The 17,608-nt window shown below is 47.3% G+C and overlaps 1 protein-coding gene across 1 annotated transcript in view; it reads left to right on the plus strand.

Moving 5' to 3' along the window:
- LOC119449376 (multidrug resistance-associated protein 1-like) overlaps positions 1 to 8,440 on the plus strand; it is a 190,562-nt gene extending 182,122 nt beyond the window's left edge. The window contains 2 exon segments of the mRNA XM_049666741.1: positions 7,194 to 7,388; positions 7,494 to 8,440. Coding sequence (XP_049522698.1) covers positions 7,194 to 7,388; positions 7,494 to 7,605 — 307 coding nt within the window. The 3' untranslated portion in view covers positions 7,606 to 8,440.
- The last annotated feature ends 9,168 nt before the right edge of the window (positions 8,441 to 17,608 follow it).

Raw genomic sequence — 17,608 nt, forward strand, 5'->3', positions numbered from 1 at the left:
ACTTCACGACGTGCATCGCGACAGGTGCACGCGTTCTGTGCAGAATGCACCGCTGATAAGCAGCTGAGCGAAAGGCTTCTCCGTTGCCTAGGCAACCACTGCGCGCCCCCATCGTGCTGCCTCCATCTGCTGCTGCAGTATTTTTTAATTATTATTATTATTATTCATTCGTCCACTCCACGTACCATGATCCTCCTCTGCATCGCCCTCGTTGCCCTCCTCTCCCATCGGCGGGTGCATCTCGTTGAGAAGCTTGCTCGCTACTGCACTTATCATCGGGATTTTCCCGCAGAAGCCGCATTATAACCGGTATTTCGTCTTGTGTGGCTGCTCTGTAAGCAGTATGCGTATACATGGAGTTCTATGGGAAGGATAAATGGGAGTCAGAAAAGGACGCGTTGTAGCCAGTTCTGCACTATAAACAGTTACGTTATAAGTAGTCTATACTGTAATTAACCGAGAATGTCAGATGGGCGGCTATAGACTTACCGGCCAGATAAAAGTTACATCTTAATTCTCACTCAAACGGACACGCAGACAAATTTTATTTGCGAGCAGGCAGCAAGAAATCTGTGATTGTCACTTGCCACTGTGGCAGCCTAGCAGCGACGACGTCCTCAAACTCAGCAAGGCCACATGCCAGCTCAATCAGGCCCCACTTCTCTGCGAATGCCCTCGCCACGTCGGATACAGAAAGGCAATCATCCACTTCCATGTCGTCCACGCCGATGACATGGAAGTGCCAGAAGCTATGGGAGCAGGAAACACATCATGGCCACCATGTTTTGACATCACTATAGGTCGTGACTGCAGTCCCAGAAAGGTCTGTGCGCCTCAATTTCCCTATCTATGGTCTGCACGTACGACATTTCGCCAGTTTCGCATTTGTACCCTCCAAAAAATGTAGTAAATACTATGCACTAACCGTTTGGAATGCGGTAAGCGACTACGGCTTAAGCGGTCAGCCAATAGGCCTTATGCGAAATTGCTGCCATCTGTCAGAGGTCTGATGAAACTACCGATGCAGCACCATGTTGAAGGCATCTGTTCTAGTTGTATTACTGTCGCTGCTACAACTGTTTGCTTATATGTGATCGTAATCAATCTGCGCATAAAAAAAATCAAACGAGTGCTGTATGAACCTGTCTGCGTTACCGACATACCCTAGTGACTTAGCTGACAGTTATTATGCCTCAAGAACTGCCTCACAACGATTACGAAGCTACAAGTTAGTCACCAAGTCATATGTGAGCCTGCCGTTGTTATGAACGAAGCTGTGCACAAGGTAATAAACTTTCTCTTTTTGTTTTCAGTGTGGCTTATAAAACGTTTTCAGCCATCTGAATATCCTGGGTACAGTGTGCGAGAGAGAGAGAGAGCGAGAGACAACTTTATTTACAGCATAATGAGGTCATTAAATTAGTTTGCAGGTGGTCTGAAGGGTGGTGACCAATTGCTTGCCACAACCGTTTCGGCCCAGTTTGCTACTTCTGCCTGAATCTGGTAGTAAGTCGTCGACAGGAGTGACTCCCATGTCTTGTGGGAGGGAGTTGGCAGTACAGTCAAACCTCGACATAACGAACCTCGATTTAAGGAAATTTGCGATGTAACGAACTATTTTGATATCCCCATCTTATTTCTATCGAATTAACGAAACCTCTATATAACCGAATTCTCTATATAACGGAAGTTTTTTGATGCAAGTACAACTTCGTTATATCGAGGTTTGACTGTATTGACTGTGGAGGAGGGTTTCCCTCGCATTCCCAAAGAATGTGATTTTCCATAGTCTTCATGCAGTTGCAGTGTTGGCTTTTGCGCACCAAGGCAGGCTTGCAAAAACAGTGTGCGAAGGTCATAAAGAGGCTTTCGCATGCGGCGCAACCAGGCGCAGCGACGACGGTACGAGCAAGAAGCTGTCATAGCAATGTTTGTTTCAGAAAGTTTGAGTGCGGTAGGGTGGCCACAGGATTTTTCCGAGATGTGCTGATAGATAACATGTTAGGTCAATGAAATTAGCATTTCACTGTGTCGCCTCGGTGCCTACAATGGTTTTGCAGATCTCGCCACATTGCAGCTAGACTCGATTTTGCGACGCCGAGGAAACACTGACAAGAAAATACCTCGACGAAACCAACAATCGCGTACCCACAGTCGAATGTAATCCATTTCCCAGAACGGTATTTTTTATTTTCATACGAGTAGTGTCAGACACGCCTGAAACCCATGACAACATTACATAGCTCATGGACTGCTTGAAAAATGTGCACAGTGAACCATATCCCACCAAACAGTATCTTATGAAACTCCACAATTGAAAACAAACTAAAAACAACACTCTCCAGCACAATCTGTGTGAACCAATAATGCGTGTGAGCAGTCCTTTTAGCGTGTATTCGTTATCGAAATGCAATAAATGAACTAAAGATTTCAAAAGCAACGTAGGCATGTGCGAGCAGCCGCAATGCGCCTTTAAAGCTCGTGTACATGAAGGCGCGTGTCTGTGAAGCAGATGGTAACAAAAACGCATTGAAAACCATCTCGTTTCGGCATGGGGCAAAATGTGTGATCACGAGCACAGATGCTATCATCATATTTCCTAAGAAAGGCGAACGTAAAGACGACGCTATTCGTTAGTAACGTGAGCACTGGAGTTGTGAGGCGGAGTACTCGAAACGTCCACAGTGAAGGAAAATAATAATGTGGGGGTAGAGTTTACTGCTTACCTTTTTTCCTTCGGCATCCTGATTTCCTCTCTGTGAAGGAAAAAAGGTAAGCAGTAAACTGTGGCTCTTACCAGGCACTGCACGCTGATACGTAGTACGTTCCGTACGCTCACATGCGGACCACTGCGCTTAGCCTCCAACATGGCGGGTATGGACACGACGCCTGCCAGATGGCAGCAGATTTCGCATAAGGCCTATGCAAGAAGTTCACTGGCGGCAGGGTGGGGGATTCATTGCAGCTGTATATAAGCCGGAATTACTTATTAAGCAGGTACGTTTTAACAAGGTTTTTTTGTACCCGGGTGTGAACAGTATTAGCCATGGATGCACGCAAGGCATTTGATGAAGTGAGCCACATTGCTATACTTGACACTATGCGTTGTGTGGGAATACCCGAGCACGTCTCTAATTTCATAAGGTGCTTTCTGACTCAGTAGATGTTTACCATCCATATGGCAGGACACACGTCTGACAGCTTCAGCACAAAACGGGAAGCACCACAGGAGTTGGTGCTCGCACCGTTGCTCTCCAACCTGGCAATGCTGCCCCTCAGGTAGGCCCTGTCAGCGATCTCGAACATATACTACATTGTATACGGCGACGATATTACCGTGTAGAGTGTTCACAGCGACCTGCAACGACAAGAATCTGCCTTACAGGAAGTACTCAACACAGCCAACGAATGGTGTCAATCAATAGGACTGACACTTTCAACAGAGAAGACACTCTACATGTTGTTGCGAACAAAGAGCTGGTGCCATCGACAGCAACAAGCGCACCAGGGGCTTCATCTGATACGACGCATCTGCTCCAAGCCAGGAGGTGCCCGTACCAAGACTGCCCATTTACTCATCTAAACAGTGCTGCAGCCTTGTCTCATCTATTCGGCTCAACTCCAGCACCTCACAGTTAGAGATTGGGCCCATTTAGAATGCATCAAAAGGGAAGCAATGTGTATCGTCACCGGCCTTTCATGATGCACACCAATTCCAACACTTTAGGAGGAAGCGCAACTAAATACCACTGACAAGTTATCTATAAACGCCATCAAACCATCCTTGCTGCAACCTGCTGCTTTAGTGGCATACATGAACAGTCCCGTTTCCATCTCATCACTTTCAGTAGACACCCTTCCACCCTGGGGTCACCAGCAACTCACGGACAACAAACCCATCAGCCGCCTCCGAAATCTGGGGCGCGATCTTGTACGCGTTCCAAAATAGAACGGAGGCGGTCCGTTCCATCAAGCCACACACGATTGGTCAATTTGATCGTCACGGTTCAAATTGACCAATCGTGTGCGGCTCGATGGAACAGACCGCCTCCGTTCCATTTTGGAACGCGTACAAGATCGCGCCCCTGGTCCCTCGTCCATCGTCTACCTTCAGGCACCACATAGAAGAAGCAGATGCCGCACTCCCAACAGGCTCACTGGTTGCCTATACCGATGCGAGCTTCATGGACAAGCAAGTGTTTACACCCACTGTGATGCCTGGGCACCCAATCTTAAGTGACAATTATGTGTCACTTAAGGTTGATTGATATGTCAAATTTGTCTGCTTTGGATGCTCTAATGGATACAGTTTACAGAATGATGATATGTACCGTCTCACAACTCTGGTTCCATCGGATGAGGTTTGTTGCATTTAAACGAAAAAGGTAAAATCTAGCGACTAGTAGCGAATCCTTGATTTAGGCCATCATTTTTTTAATTTTAATGGAGCTATCACGTTTACAACTACAACTCTAACTCAGCAATGACTAACGATATCACCGAATGATATCACAAATCGGTTAATTGCATCTAGTACAGTCGAATCTCGATAATTCGAACTCCAAGGGGCCCGAAAAACTTTTCGAATTAAATGAAGGATGTATTTTTGAAGTATTCGAGCACCATAGCACGATACACGAACGGTGCAAGTCGTGAAATATCGTGGCACGCAAGCGCAACCGCCCACGCCGGCTAACGCTCGGTTCCCGATAACGGCAGAAAACGAAACTTCAGGGAGCCGATGGCGACGGGCGGGCACGCGCTACGCCTGTCGAAGGTGACGGAGGAGGGTGGCAGGGAAGCGGATTTGGCCTCGGCAACTCCACCGCTTCGGTGGCAGTGGCTTCGGTGGCTCCCCTCGCCCTCTCTCTCAACTCCCTCGCAGCTCCCTTACCTTCGACTGTCTCCGTGCGCACCCGCTGCCGGTACAGCCGGCCCAGCGCATATTAGCCTGCCCCCTGAAGTTTTGTTTTCTGCCGTTATCAGTAAGCGAGCGTTTGCCGGCGTGGGCAGTTTCGTTGGCCGGACTGGGCCTCCGCCGCTGCATTAAGGTGTCTCTCCTAAGCTCTTGCTCTATAGCGATGTCGGAGCATGCCAGTCGGAGGCGCCGCCGCGTTATTTGGCGCGATACTGAGAGTATTGTCGGTCCGCATTATGTTCGAAGTAACCGTCGCAAATGCTTTCGCATTCGAATTACCGAGCGCTTTCGCCCATTGAAATACACATAACTTTGACGGGACCACAGCGTCAGTTCGAATAAACCGGCAGTTCGAATTAAGCGTGTTCGAATTAACGAGATTCGACTGTAGTACATCTAATGCAGACAAAATTGATGTAATATACATGGCTGTCTAGTGAACCACTATTATGTGAGTAGAAGTTTTGCAAAACCCTTGTATACAATGTAATAAATTCACATAAAGTATAAATTGTTCACCCAAGGTGACCCATTTGGTCACCTCATCAGGCTTATTTAATTCCCTCGAATTGGTTCAAAATCGTGCCGCACGTTTCATTTACAGAAACTCCAACCGTCACTCGAGCATAACAAACATTAAATCATTGCTCTCTCCTTCTACATTGCAATCAAGGAGAATAATCACCCTAATCTGTCTATTCCAGAAGATAGTCTACAGTGTCAATCATTCAACACTGCCTCTTGTACAACCTTACCGCACCTCACGTCATTTAAACAACCTTCTAAGCTTCCAACGCATTTCTAGTAAAGCCGTTGCATTTAACTCATCGGCTTTGCCGGAGGCTCTCACTCACTGGAATGGTCTTCCGTGATATAGCTACGGTCTTCGATCCGTAGCTGATGGTCTTCCGTGAACATCTGTGATCCAGCTAATTTTAGGGCTGAAGTAACAGCCATTTTTTATCATTACTAATGCGTACTATTGTATAATGTTTTTTTTTTTTTTTCTTTTTAGTGATCGGTACTAACAGTCAATAAGCATTGTATTGTATAGTCAGGTTACTCATGCTCCTGAAATTACTCATGTCTATGTAATCCCTTCTCACAATGCTCCAATGCTGGAGCCTGTGAGGCGACGTGAATAAATAAATAAATAAATACAATTGATATGTCAAATTTGTCTGCTTTGGATGCTCTAATGGATACAGTTTACAGAATTGTGATAGCTATTCTTGGTGCAGAGCTACGAATTTGTAAACTTCTACCCTTTTTTTTTTTTTTCAGACCTACCAAAAATTCTTTAAAAAAAATTTAGGCCTTATATCGAAATTCCACTTCAAACAGTCACTCGAATTTAATTTTCTCACATGCAACAAATTTTATTAAGATTGGCCGAGTGGTTATCTCAGAAAAGCGTTTCTGCATTTTGCATGTATTTGAATAGGTGACATCATGGTTGGGCCCGAGCTAAAACTTCCTCTTAAGCTTGATATATTGCTTCATGTTTGAAAAACAAAGAAAGTGGGACGATAAGAGTTGTCAGAAGAAGGCAGCGTTCTGGCCGCCCTTTTCTCGCTTTCCATGCACGAACGGGATATAGCCACACGTAGCGCACATATTTGCACTGTGTCTTGGGCTTTAGGTTGCAGCATATGAGCATTTTACTGGACAAAAAAAACATTGTCGTGAAAACATTTACAGAGCTTTTCCAAAGTACTTTCGTTATGTAGCTAAAGACTTCATCACCCACAAGGACATGCAATAGCCCTTCACAATGATTCAATATTTTTTCTGGATTATTTTTGTTGTCTCATTATTTATCACGGGTGAGCTGCAAACCACAGCGCAGCTAATGCTTTTCTGGTGTTGCTAAAACTATTGTTCTGAGCCTGCTCCCCTACTTCCAATGGCCAAGGTGGCAGCTGTACTCACGTTATCCTTCATGCCACGCCATACCAACACAAGTGCCAGTCATTCCAGGCGTGGCATTTGCCTGCAATAACATTGTGTCCAGCTTCATGGTGTGGCATTTGACATGGACTTCACTGGTACTTGTAGTTGTCAGTGATAATACACTGCTGTCACAGAATGTAGTGTTGATTTTCTTGAGAATCGGTGACAGCAAGACGACTAAACCATTAATAGGTGGTACCGAACATATGTGACTTTAGGCTTCATTTCTTGCGTCTGATTCAATTTTGAAAAGGAATAGAGCCATTGTCCTCAACTCACTAAGTCCAGCAAATTAAGCAGCGTGATTGCTTGCTGCGTGCAGTGCTGGCCAGAGGCAGCTGGTGTGCCTCACTCGTGCCCTTCTGCGCAAGAGCAAGGTGCTGGTGCTGGATGAAGCGACCTCGTCTGTGGACCTGGCCACCGACCACCTCATTAAGGACACCATTCGCCGAGAGTTTAGGAGCACAACAGTGATCACCATTGCCCATAGGCTTCATACCATAATGGACTGTGATAAGTGAGTCAGCCTTCACCATTCATTTGCGACCCAGCCCGCTAGCATTTTGCAGATTAAAAGTGGCCACGTACAATTTGTAACCTTTCTTTTCTTTTGCTGCGACAGGATTGTGGTGCTCTCTGCTGGTGAAATAGTGGAAGAAGGCTCCCCAGCTGAACTCATCCAAAAAGAAGACGGCCTGTTTCTTTCTATGGCAACAGATGCTGGCCTTGCATGAAAGGCCCTGCTTGCTTTATTGCATTCTTGCACAGTTGTCAAGCCCGTGAATGGAACAGTCATTTCAGACTGCCTTAAAATGTGCCTCGTCGGGCTTGACACTTCAGCCATTCACATTTCTACAGGCTGTAACATGAACGGTATATTGCATGCAGAGTATGCATCTTGCAAGAAACTCATTTCTTTACTGAATATTTATGTTACATTTTACCTTTTTACTGTCTGTAATCAGCTGTGAAGCAGCTAGAAAAGAAATAGGTGTTCCTATTCATGTGTATCTTCATTCTTGTACAAAAATCTTTACACATCCATTTTAACGCTATAGACGGGTATATGACAGTCTTCAGGTTATTTTATCATTTCCTTAGGCAGTACACATTTCTCAAATAAGTTTGTCCTCCAAGAGGCTTATTAGCTTCATTGTAAGCATTTAGGGGAACAATCTATGTTAGCATTTCGCAGTATTCACTCTTTTACCAGACTCTTTTTGAAGACCATGCCTTAGTGCATGAAACAGAAACAGGCAAAAACTTATTTTGTATTTATCCATGCGGTTGTTTCTAAGCTGCAATGCATTGTGCCTACCTTGCGAATTTCCTAGGTCAGGACATCATTTCCACATTTGCATGTGTCCTTATACAGGTTCTCATTTTCCTTTTTGTTTCCAGGACTTCATATTAACAACAATTGCAGACATCAGTGGCTACCAGCACAAAAGTTCTCCCATGAATAGTAAAAACGTAGACATTGTGATAAGCTGCTTCTTTTTGCAAAATGTTAGTGTACTGAATTTTCAATAAAAGATGCTTACATCAGATAAGCACTTTATAGTTCAAGCATACACTGCAGTCATTTGTTCACACTGCATATCCGCCAACCTGTAGAGCTTAAAATTCGTAAAAATTCAGTGGATATGACAAACCAGGGGGTTGCAAGCATCTTTTTTGTCCTAAGCATGCATCTTTTGTGGGACAAGGACACATTTATTAATAATAATTTACCTTAAGACACTAGAAAAAACAAACTTGGCACAGCAGAGGCTGAAAACAACCACATTGTTTTTAGACTAAAGTGACTTTGTCAGCAACTTTGCTGTTGCTAATTTTGCCAGTTTGAAGCGTCTGAATTGCTTGAATCAAGCGCCCCTCTGGTATATGGTTTCTTGTACTGCCACGAAAGGACGGTGCAGGAACCATCACAATTCCATTCTTTTTTTTTTTTTTTGCAACCATGCCTCTACCCTTTGACATCTTACACTTTTTTCCCAATCAGAATCTACATTTCGGAAAACTTCACAGAAAATATATTTGTAAAAGAGGAGAACAGGCGCAAATTTGTAAACTTCACGAGAAATTTGGGAGAGTTGGTAGGTATGCTGCTTTTACACCATGATAACGAACTGAAAGTTGTGGGGTCTTAAGGTCTCATAGGAGTACCGACCACCGCGGGTTCGAGCTTAGCGCAAAACAGGGCCACGCCAGCCGTTGCCTCCAGCACCGCTGCGCGCGAGCATGGGTCGAGCGATGCATGCAAGAACACCCAGTATTAACGGAAACCGTTTATTGACTCCAGCGGCACCAGCGCTGCACAAACGCCCAGGCTGCAGGGAACCAAAGGGGTCTCACACTAAGGGCGAAAATACAGACATGGGCGCCTATAGGACGTCGCTGCGAGAGCACAGGCTCAAGCTGGGACATGCTGCTCGGAAAAAGTCTCGGCGGCTATGCTACTTGCTCTGGCGATAACCAATGGGCCAACTCACGAGAGCTCGGGCAATCCTCCTTCGGCAAGTGCAGCTTGGCATGGTATGACCTCACACGAGCACTAGACACCGCTCTTCGGCTTAGTGTCAGGAAAGGATCAGCACAAAGCATGCGGTCCCCGCACGGGCAAAGGCACCGTGTACGAGCTCCACTCCTAGTCACAAAGGTATCGGCAGACGAGAGGAAAGCATGTATACGTACCCTGCACTGGTCCCAGAGAGAGAGCCACGCTCAGCAGTCAGCAGCCGAACGTGGCCGCATCCTGACGTCAGCACCCCGCCTCCACCGCAAACCGTCGCGAGTGGAGCGCCACCGCTGAAACCGGAATGCGAACGGGGACCGGGGCAAGGTGCAGGGATGGCAGAATAGGTGAAGCCCGCACAATGGCGCCGGCGCATACCTCAATCCCCACAAGGTCAGACTTACTTTCATCTCGACTTTGAATGAAATATTGCCATAGCAGTCATAGGTTGTACCTGAGTAATAATACAGCTAGGTATTCGAGGTAAAAATATATTTTGTGTGTTAAGGCCAGTTTCAGAAAGTACATTTTTGCAGTTTTCTGATAACGTTTCCTTGTCAAAAAACTGCAAAAATGTATTTTTTTAAACTAGCTTTAACGGATAGAATATTGTTTTCTCGGCACGTTGAAGAACCCCACGTGGTCAAAATTAATCAAATTAATCCAGAGCCCTCCACTACGACGTGCCTCATAATCAGAACTGGTCTTGGCACGTAAAACCCCAGAAAGAAGATAACGTTTCCTTGTAGATCTGGCTTGTGCATCGCTGCAGTCAATGGTACATCTTTTAATTTTTAACAAGTACAGCTCAAATGTTTTGAAGTGGTTGCAAAATATGCTGCTGAAAGAATTCTTTGCAATGCGAAACATTTGTAGTGCCATCTTAGATGATGCGCTGCTAATTTTGGATATATTATTTCATGAGTGTGTCTTCATCACAACTACTATATTTTGTTTATCTCTGTATTGCCACATTCCTATCAGTGTTCAACCTATCAATGAAAAATTGTGTTGAGATGGTCTGCTTGCTATGTCAGCAATTATACACCACACAAAACAGCCGACATATGCCGAGTCACCTGCCTGTCGTTAGTTCTAGGTTTGAGAAGCAAAGATGCCAAAGAAGACCCAACAGATCAGGTTCCGAGAAATCGCTGTTTTATTTTCGAAGGTTTATGACGTGCAGGGTGCAATTTGTGAAGCAGACACCAGTTGGCGCCATCAACCTGCTTGATGCCTGCTTTCATGAGTGGTCTTGTGTGAAGCCGAAATTATTTGTGGCGAATGGTGGCCATGCAGTGTTTATGCTGACTAAATAATACAATGTGAACATAGCAAGTTGTGCCTGAAGGGCACTAGCTGCTGCATCAAGACTGGCTGGACCAGCAACTATCTAGCAATGTCGGGTTAGTGAACAACTGGAAAAATAATAGAATCATGTCATATGCCATATAGTAAGTTGATTTGTGATGTTATTTTTCTGTTATTGCAAAAATGGGCAAATGGCCAGACGGGCATCAGTTAACTTGGACATGTGTTTTCTGTACAATTGTGTCCATCCATAACATAATTGGGCCAAGGAAGGGAAGAACAAATGCCCATTACCTCTGTGACTGAAGAAATGTCTGAATGGAAAGATCGCATCACTGACGAGGCTAGTATACAGCACCCAAGTAGCGTTCTGTTCTACAGTCTACAAAAAAGGGCCTTTTTTGTGCATTCATCAGTAAAAATACGGCTCGTCGACGTGATACACAACACCGTTACGACCAAAATATTGGTCCAAAATACGTAAAAATTTCTGACATAATGCATCAGACACTGTAGAGTCCAAAAATAATGTTTTCAAAAAAGTTATTTTTCCACGATTTGTTTGGTCTAAGACCCGTGTCCCCCCTTAATGTACGTATAAGGACAACCAAAATTTCTGATACCTTACAGCACGTAGTGTGATATTTGGACTCCGACTGCACAACCGTGTGCCAATATGGCCACAGAGTCTAGCAGAAATAGCGACATGTTCGTTTTCAGAGATCGCCGGCATATCACCGGTGCTCTGCAAACCTGAAACTAGCGAAGTGGGCTCTAGTCGTCGCCGCTAAGAATTCGATGCATCCACTGTACTTCATTCCATTGGCGTAGCCATTGGGGGGGGGTTAGGGGTCGAAACCCTTCCCCCTCCTATAATTTTTAGACCCAACCCCCCCTCTCCCCCCTTTCACACGGAACAAAGTTTCAGGAGGCGGGCTCAGAAAGGGCGCCACGGATGAAAGGGAAAGCTTGAATGTGAAAGCAAGGTGAGGGCTAGCGGTGGTCTGCAGGGAGGGGGCGGGTGTCATGGGGGCAGCCTTCTCTTCCATACACAGAACATTGCGGCCCCACTCATGGCACGCCTCTACCTCATTAAGGATCGTGTTAACCATAACTGCTGAGGGGGGATCAGCGCTAAAAATTACACACACAGGTACAGATGGGACAAGCGCGTTTATAAAACATTTGGAGACATTGTTGCTCCCCGCCAGGCATTTGTGTCATCAAAGAGCTTCTCATTTCTGGTACTTGACCGAATTGTCGACCACACTACGTGGAAGCATCCCGAAAAAGCTCAGTCATCTCATGCGTGGTGTCGAGGAGCAGCTTTTCGCTGGCCTTGTGCGCAATCCGCCGACAACAGTGGACGAGTTTATTAAAGAGGCCACAGCAACCGAGCGGGCGCTGCGCAGCAGTGGTATCAATAGTACGATCGTCTGATTGCCGGGGCACCGAGAGGAGCCGCAGCACTGGTAATGGCCGATGTTACAAAGAAATATGTGTATCCGCTGCTGCAAATCGACGACTCTTTAGACAGGCTACGGCATGCGCGCTCCTTCTCCTCTATTGACCTTAAGAGTGGATACTGCCAAATAGAGGTAGATGAGCGTGATCAAGAGAAGACTGCATTCGTAACGCCTGATGGGCTCTATGAATTCAAGGTTCTGCCTTTCGGCTTATGCTAGGCCCCAGCCACGTTTCAAAGGTTCATGGATACTGTCTTATCCAGTCTCAAGTGGAAGACATGCCTGGTGTACCTCGATGATGTGATTGTTTTTTCTGCCACTTTCAAGAGAGAGAAAACTTTATTTTGCCTAAAATGTGGTTAGAGGAGGGGGTAATGACTAGAAGCCTCCCTCATCCCCCCTTTAGACGGCAGCCGGCAGCCCCTGAGCCACGGCGGCGTCTTCAGCCATTTGGACTACTCTTGCTTGAACATCCGGGTCCGAGCTGAGCAGCATGGTCTCCCATTGCTCCTCATTTCTTATTATTAAACTTGGTTGTTGTGTTTTTGAGTAGTTGTTATTATTATATTGTTTCTTTGGGCATGCCCAGATTATGTGTTGAAGATCTGCTCGGTTGTTACAATGCTTACATATGTCTGTGGATACGTCTGGGTGATAGTGACTGAAGGCAATGGGGTTGGGGAATGTGTTGGTTTGTATTAGCCGCCAAGCCACTGATTGCCACTTGTTTAACGAGCAATGTGCTGCCGGGTATCTAGCCCTGGCTAGTCTGTAATGATCTATGATTTCCCTAAAGGAAACCAGCCTATCTCTGCCCAACCGCCGGATTGCGAATGCGTCCTTGTTGGTGTTGGTGACGTCGTCTCGGTCTGCGAAACCTCGAGCCGGGTCATGCGTACTCACGTTGCCTGGCAGGCCAGAGTGGGCTGGTGCCCAGATGATTTGTATTCTCCTAACTCGGTCTCCGTGGAAACCAGCTTGGAGGATTTTTTGCGCCTTTGGCGAGATGCGTCCTTTAGCGTAATTTAATATGACAGTCTTGGAATCACTTAAAATTATTTTATATTTGGGAGAAGGTGTCATTGCTAGTGCAATGGCGACCTCTTCTCCTACCTCTGGCGTTGTTGTTAGGACTGTGCCTGACGCCACTTTCAAAGAACATCTGAAGCGGCTGCTGTCAGTTGTTCAAGCCATACAGTCCACGGGACTCCCATTGAAACCTGAAAAATGTCACTTCGGGTTGAAGAGCTTCAGTTTCTAGGTCATCTAGTTAGTCAAGAAGGAGTTAAGCCGGACCCCGATAAAACTGCAGCATTCGCAAAGTTTCCTAGGACTACAAATAAGAAGGCGGTCAGACGCCTCATGGGTCTCTGCACCTATTAACGACAATTTATTGCCGATTTTGCGCATCTCGCCTCTCCACTCACCCGACTCACAAGAGACGACGTTACATTTGTATGGGGAGAGGAGCAAGAAGCGGCGTTCAATGAGTTACGGCAGCATCCACAAACTCCGCCAGTACTTGCTCACTTTGACGAGGATGCGTCAACAGCAATCCACACCGATGCCAGCAACGTAGGCCTTGGAGCTGTCCTCGTTCAGTGTGAGGACGGTGCCGACAGAGTATTTGCATATGCAAGTCAAACATTCTCACGTGCCGAGTCCAGCTACTCAACCACGGAGAAGGAATGTCTGGCCGTCGTATGGGCAGTCACAAAGTTTTGTCCGTATTTATATGGTCGCGCATTTCAAGTAGTAAGTGATCACCATTCACTTTGCTGGTTGACCAATATGAAAGACCCATCCAGACGTTTGGCACGCAGGAGCTTGCGGCTTCAAGAGTACAACATGACAGTAGTGTACAAATCAGGAAGACAGCACCTAGATGCCGACTGCCTCTCATGATCACCCATTGAATCACCCAGCGCAGATGCGGATGAATGCGCTGGCTTTTTAGCGATTGTTGGTGCGGCCGCCTTCTCTCGGCAACAGCAAGACGACCGGGAGCTCAACACACTGATAAAGTTCTTGAAAGAGCGAGCTACGAAGGTGTCGAGATTATTTTCCCGGAGTCTACCTTCATTCTGTTTGCACGATGGAATTCTCTGCAGGAAGAACTTCTTTCCAACAGGGAAGAGCCATCTGCTAGTAGTTCCCGAAGTTCTCCGCCGCAAAATCTTGCAAGCTTGCCATGACGAAGCCACCTCAGACCACCTTGGTTACATGCGAACACTGGCACGAATCAAACAAAGCTACTACTAGGCCAGGCTCGCAGAAGAGGTGAAGCACTATGTTAGGACATGCCTTGAGTGTCAGCGACGCAAAGCACCACCGACTAAACCTGCTAGGCTATTCCACCCCGTTACGGTACCGGAAAAGCCATGTGCTCAAATTAGAATAGACCTCCTGGGCCCCTTTCCAATATGTGACAGCGACAACAGATGAGTCATAGTCGCGACGAACTATCTCACCTGATATGCGGAAACTAAGGCTATTCCAAGCGGTACGGCAGCTGAAGCAGCACGATTCTTTATCGAGAACATTGTCCTGAGACACGGTGCTCCAGCGATCATCATAACTGATAAAGCAGCTGCATTCACTGCTGAGCGTCTGCGTATTATGCTCACGCTCAGTGGCACAGCGCATAGGAAGACGACGGCCTATCATCCACAAACAAATAGCTTACAGAGCACCTCAACAAGACTATCACAGACATGCTTTGCATGTATGTCGATGTGGAGCACAAGAAGTGGGACACAATTTTACCTTTCTTCTTTCTGGGGTTTTACTTGCCAAAACCAGTTCTGATTATGAGGCACGCTGTAGTGGAGGGCTCCGGATTAATTTTGACCACCTGGGGTTCTTTAACGTGCACTACAACGCAAGCACGTAGACGTTTTTGCATTTAGCCTCCATCAAAACACAATTTTACCGTATATGACATTCGCATACAATACGGCACGCCAAGAAACAACGAAACTGACGCTGTTCGCTCTGGTCCATGGTCGAGAAGTCACTACAATGCTTGACGCTATGCTGTCTCATGACTGCAATGGTTCAGATGCAGATGCCGCAGATTTCACTGAACGCGCCGAGGAAGCACGACAGCTCACCCGCGTCAGGATAAGTATTTAGCAAGAACGCGACGCACGATGTTACAAGCTCTGCCACCAATTTGCCTCTTTTACACCCGCGGAAAGAGTCAGGATTTAGTCTCCCGTCCGACACCGAGGACTCTCGGAGAAACTTCTGTGCTGATACTTCGGACCATACAAGGTTCTACACCATATTGGTGACGTCATCTACGAGGTTGTTGGTGACGGTTCATGCTGCTCGAAACGCCGTCAACAGGTGCCCGAGGTAGTGCACGTGAATGCACATGAAGCCATATCATTCCAAGTGAAGTGGACACCAACAAGCTATTGACTACGAGCCTAGCCACCACGATTTGATCAGCATTGGGACGATGCTCGCTCGGGAGGGAGGGCAATGCCACACTTCTATTCGTGCATAAATACACCCTGGCACCGACAAAGATGACGACCGGGCCGCTCGAGATTCTGGGCGGCATCAAGAGAAGAAAACATTCTTGTTATTGGCGCCTCTCTGCTATCTTCTTTTTGCGCCCGGCAGTCCCTGCCATTCCAGAAAGTGTGCTTGCTGGAAATCGCCTAGCCCTGACCACGGCCGCTGGATAAAAAAAAGGTGCGGCCTGCTGCATCGCATCACCGTCAATGGGCGAGCGCGTCTTGGCTAAGTTGACAGTTGCGGCCGCTGTTTTTGGTGAGGACGCCACTGCTACGGTACGCAAGGCAGACGCCGGTTCGTGCTACAATGTGGTTGCCTCAGGATTTATGCATGTTGGTGTGCTTTTTCGTGCGCATTCTCGTGTGCTTTTTTTGTGTGATCGTGTGTGTGAGCAGCTTGTGCTTGAGTACGGTTCTTTGGTGTGCGCGTTTGTGGCAGACGGTTTTTTCTAGCGGTGTGATGCCGCGAAGCTGTTGTGGGCCGCTGTGCAACTCGAACGCGAGAAGAGACGCAACTGTGAAGTACCACGAATTCCCCCGCTATCTACAGCGTCAGGAAGCATGGCTGAATAATATTGTTACGCGAAGGACGAGTCAGTAAGACCACCAGCTATTTACAGGTTGTATTTACAACAGTGGTTGCAGCGCTCAGCGGTTCGATTCAGCACCGCGAGCCCCGCTCCTTCTCTTCTTTTCTCGAGTGATGGCGCCCGCGCGCCTCGTTCAAACAACCAAATACCACACACGTGTAGCATAATCCCCCGGCGGCAGAAGCGACGTCCCGGAGCGTCTAAATGTCATCACTGGGAGGGTGATACTGCTTCAGTCGTGTAACGTGCACGATATCACTGGACTGGGAAGCAGATGGGGCGTCAGGGGCGATCTCGTAGGTGACGGCAGTCACGGCACGTAGCACTCGGTAGGGGCCTGTGTAACGAGACAGCAGTTTTTCTGACAGGCCGACCTGACGCGACGGAGACCATAGAAGCACCAAAGAACCAGGCGGGAAGTGCACGTCGCGGTGTCGCTGGTCGTACAAACGCCGTTGGCTCTCTTTTGAGTGCAGAAGGCGGTCACGGGCAATTTCCCTTGCGTGGGCAGCGCGGGCGACGGCGTCAAGTGCATATTCACTGGTGGGTGCGGCGTGAACAGGGAGGCTTGTGTCGAGGGGCAGTGCTGGTTCTCGGCTGAACAGAAGGAAAAATGGCGAATAACCGGCTGTGTCGTGGCTCGAGGAAATATACGCAAAGGTGACAAACGGTAGAGCGAGGTCCCAGTCAGTGTGATCGGAAGACACATACTTCGCGAGCATGTCTGTGAGAGTGCGATTAAGACGCTCCGTGAGGCCATTCGTTTGTGGATGGTATGACGTGGATAGCTTGTGCCTCGTGGCACAGGACTGCAGGATGTCCGCGATAACTTTTGACAGGAATGTCCGGCCACGGTCTGTGAGAAGTTGCCGCAGAGCTCCATGTAATAAAATCACGTCGCGCAGAAGAAAATCGGCAACATCTGTGGCGCAGCTTGTAGGGAGCGCTCAGGTGATGGCGTAGCGCGTGGCATAATCTGTGGCCACAGCGATCCACCTGTTCCCAGAGGTAGAAAGAGGAAAAGGACCAAGTAAATCTAAACCAACCCGAAAGAATGGTTCCGCGGGAATGTCAATTGGCTTGAAGGTACCCAGCAGGGAGCGTCGACGGTGTCTTGCGTCGCTGGCATTTCTCACACGCAGCTACGTATCTTTGAACGGAGCGAGCAAGCCCTGGCCAAAAGAAGCGTCGGCGGATCCGGTCGTAGGTACGTGACACACCGAGGTGACCGGCAGTGGGGAGGTCGTGAAGTTCGTGGAGAACAGCCGAGCGAAGGTATTTAGGGATCACAAGGAGTAATGCTGGGCCGTCGGGGTGAACGTTGT

Source organism: Dermacentor silvarum, chromosome 4 (genome assembly GCF_013339745.2).
Source record: "Dermacentor silvarum isolate Dsil-2018 chromosome 4, BIME_Dsil_1.4, whole genome shotgun sequence".
Lineage (NCBI taxonomy): Eukaryota > Metazoa > Arthropoda > Arachnida > Ixodida > Ixodidae > Dermacentor > Dermacentor silvarum.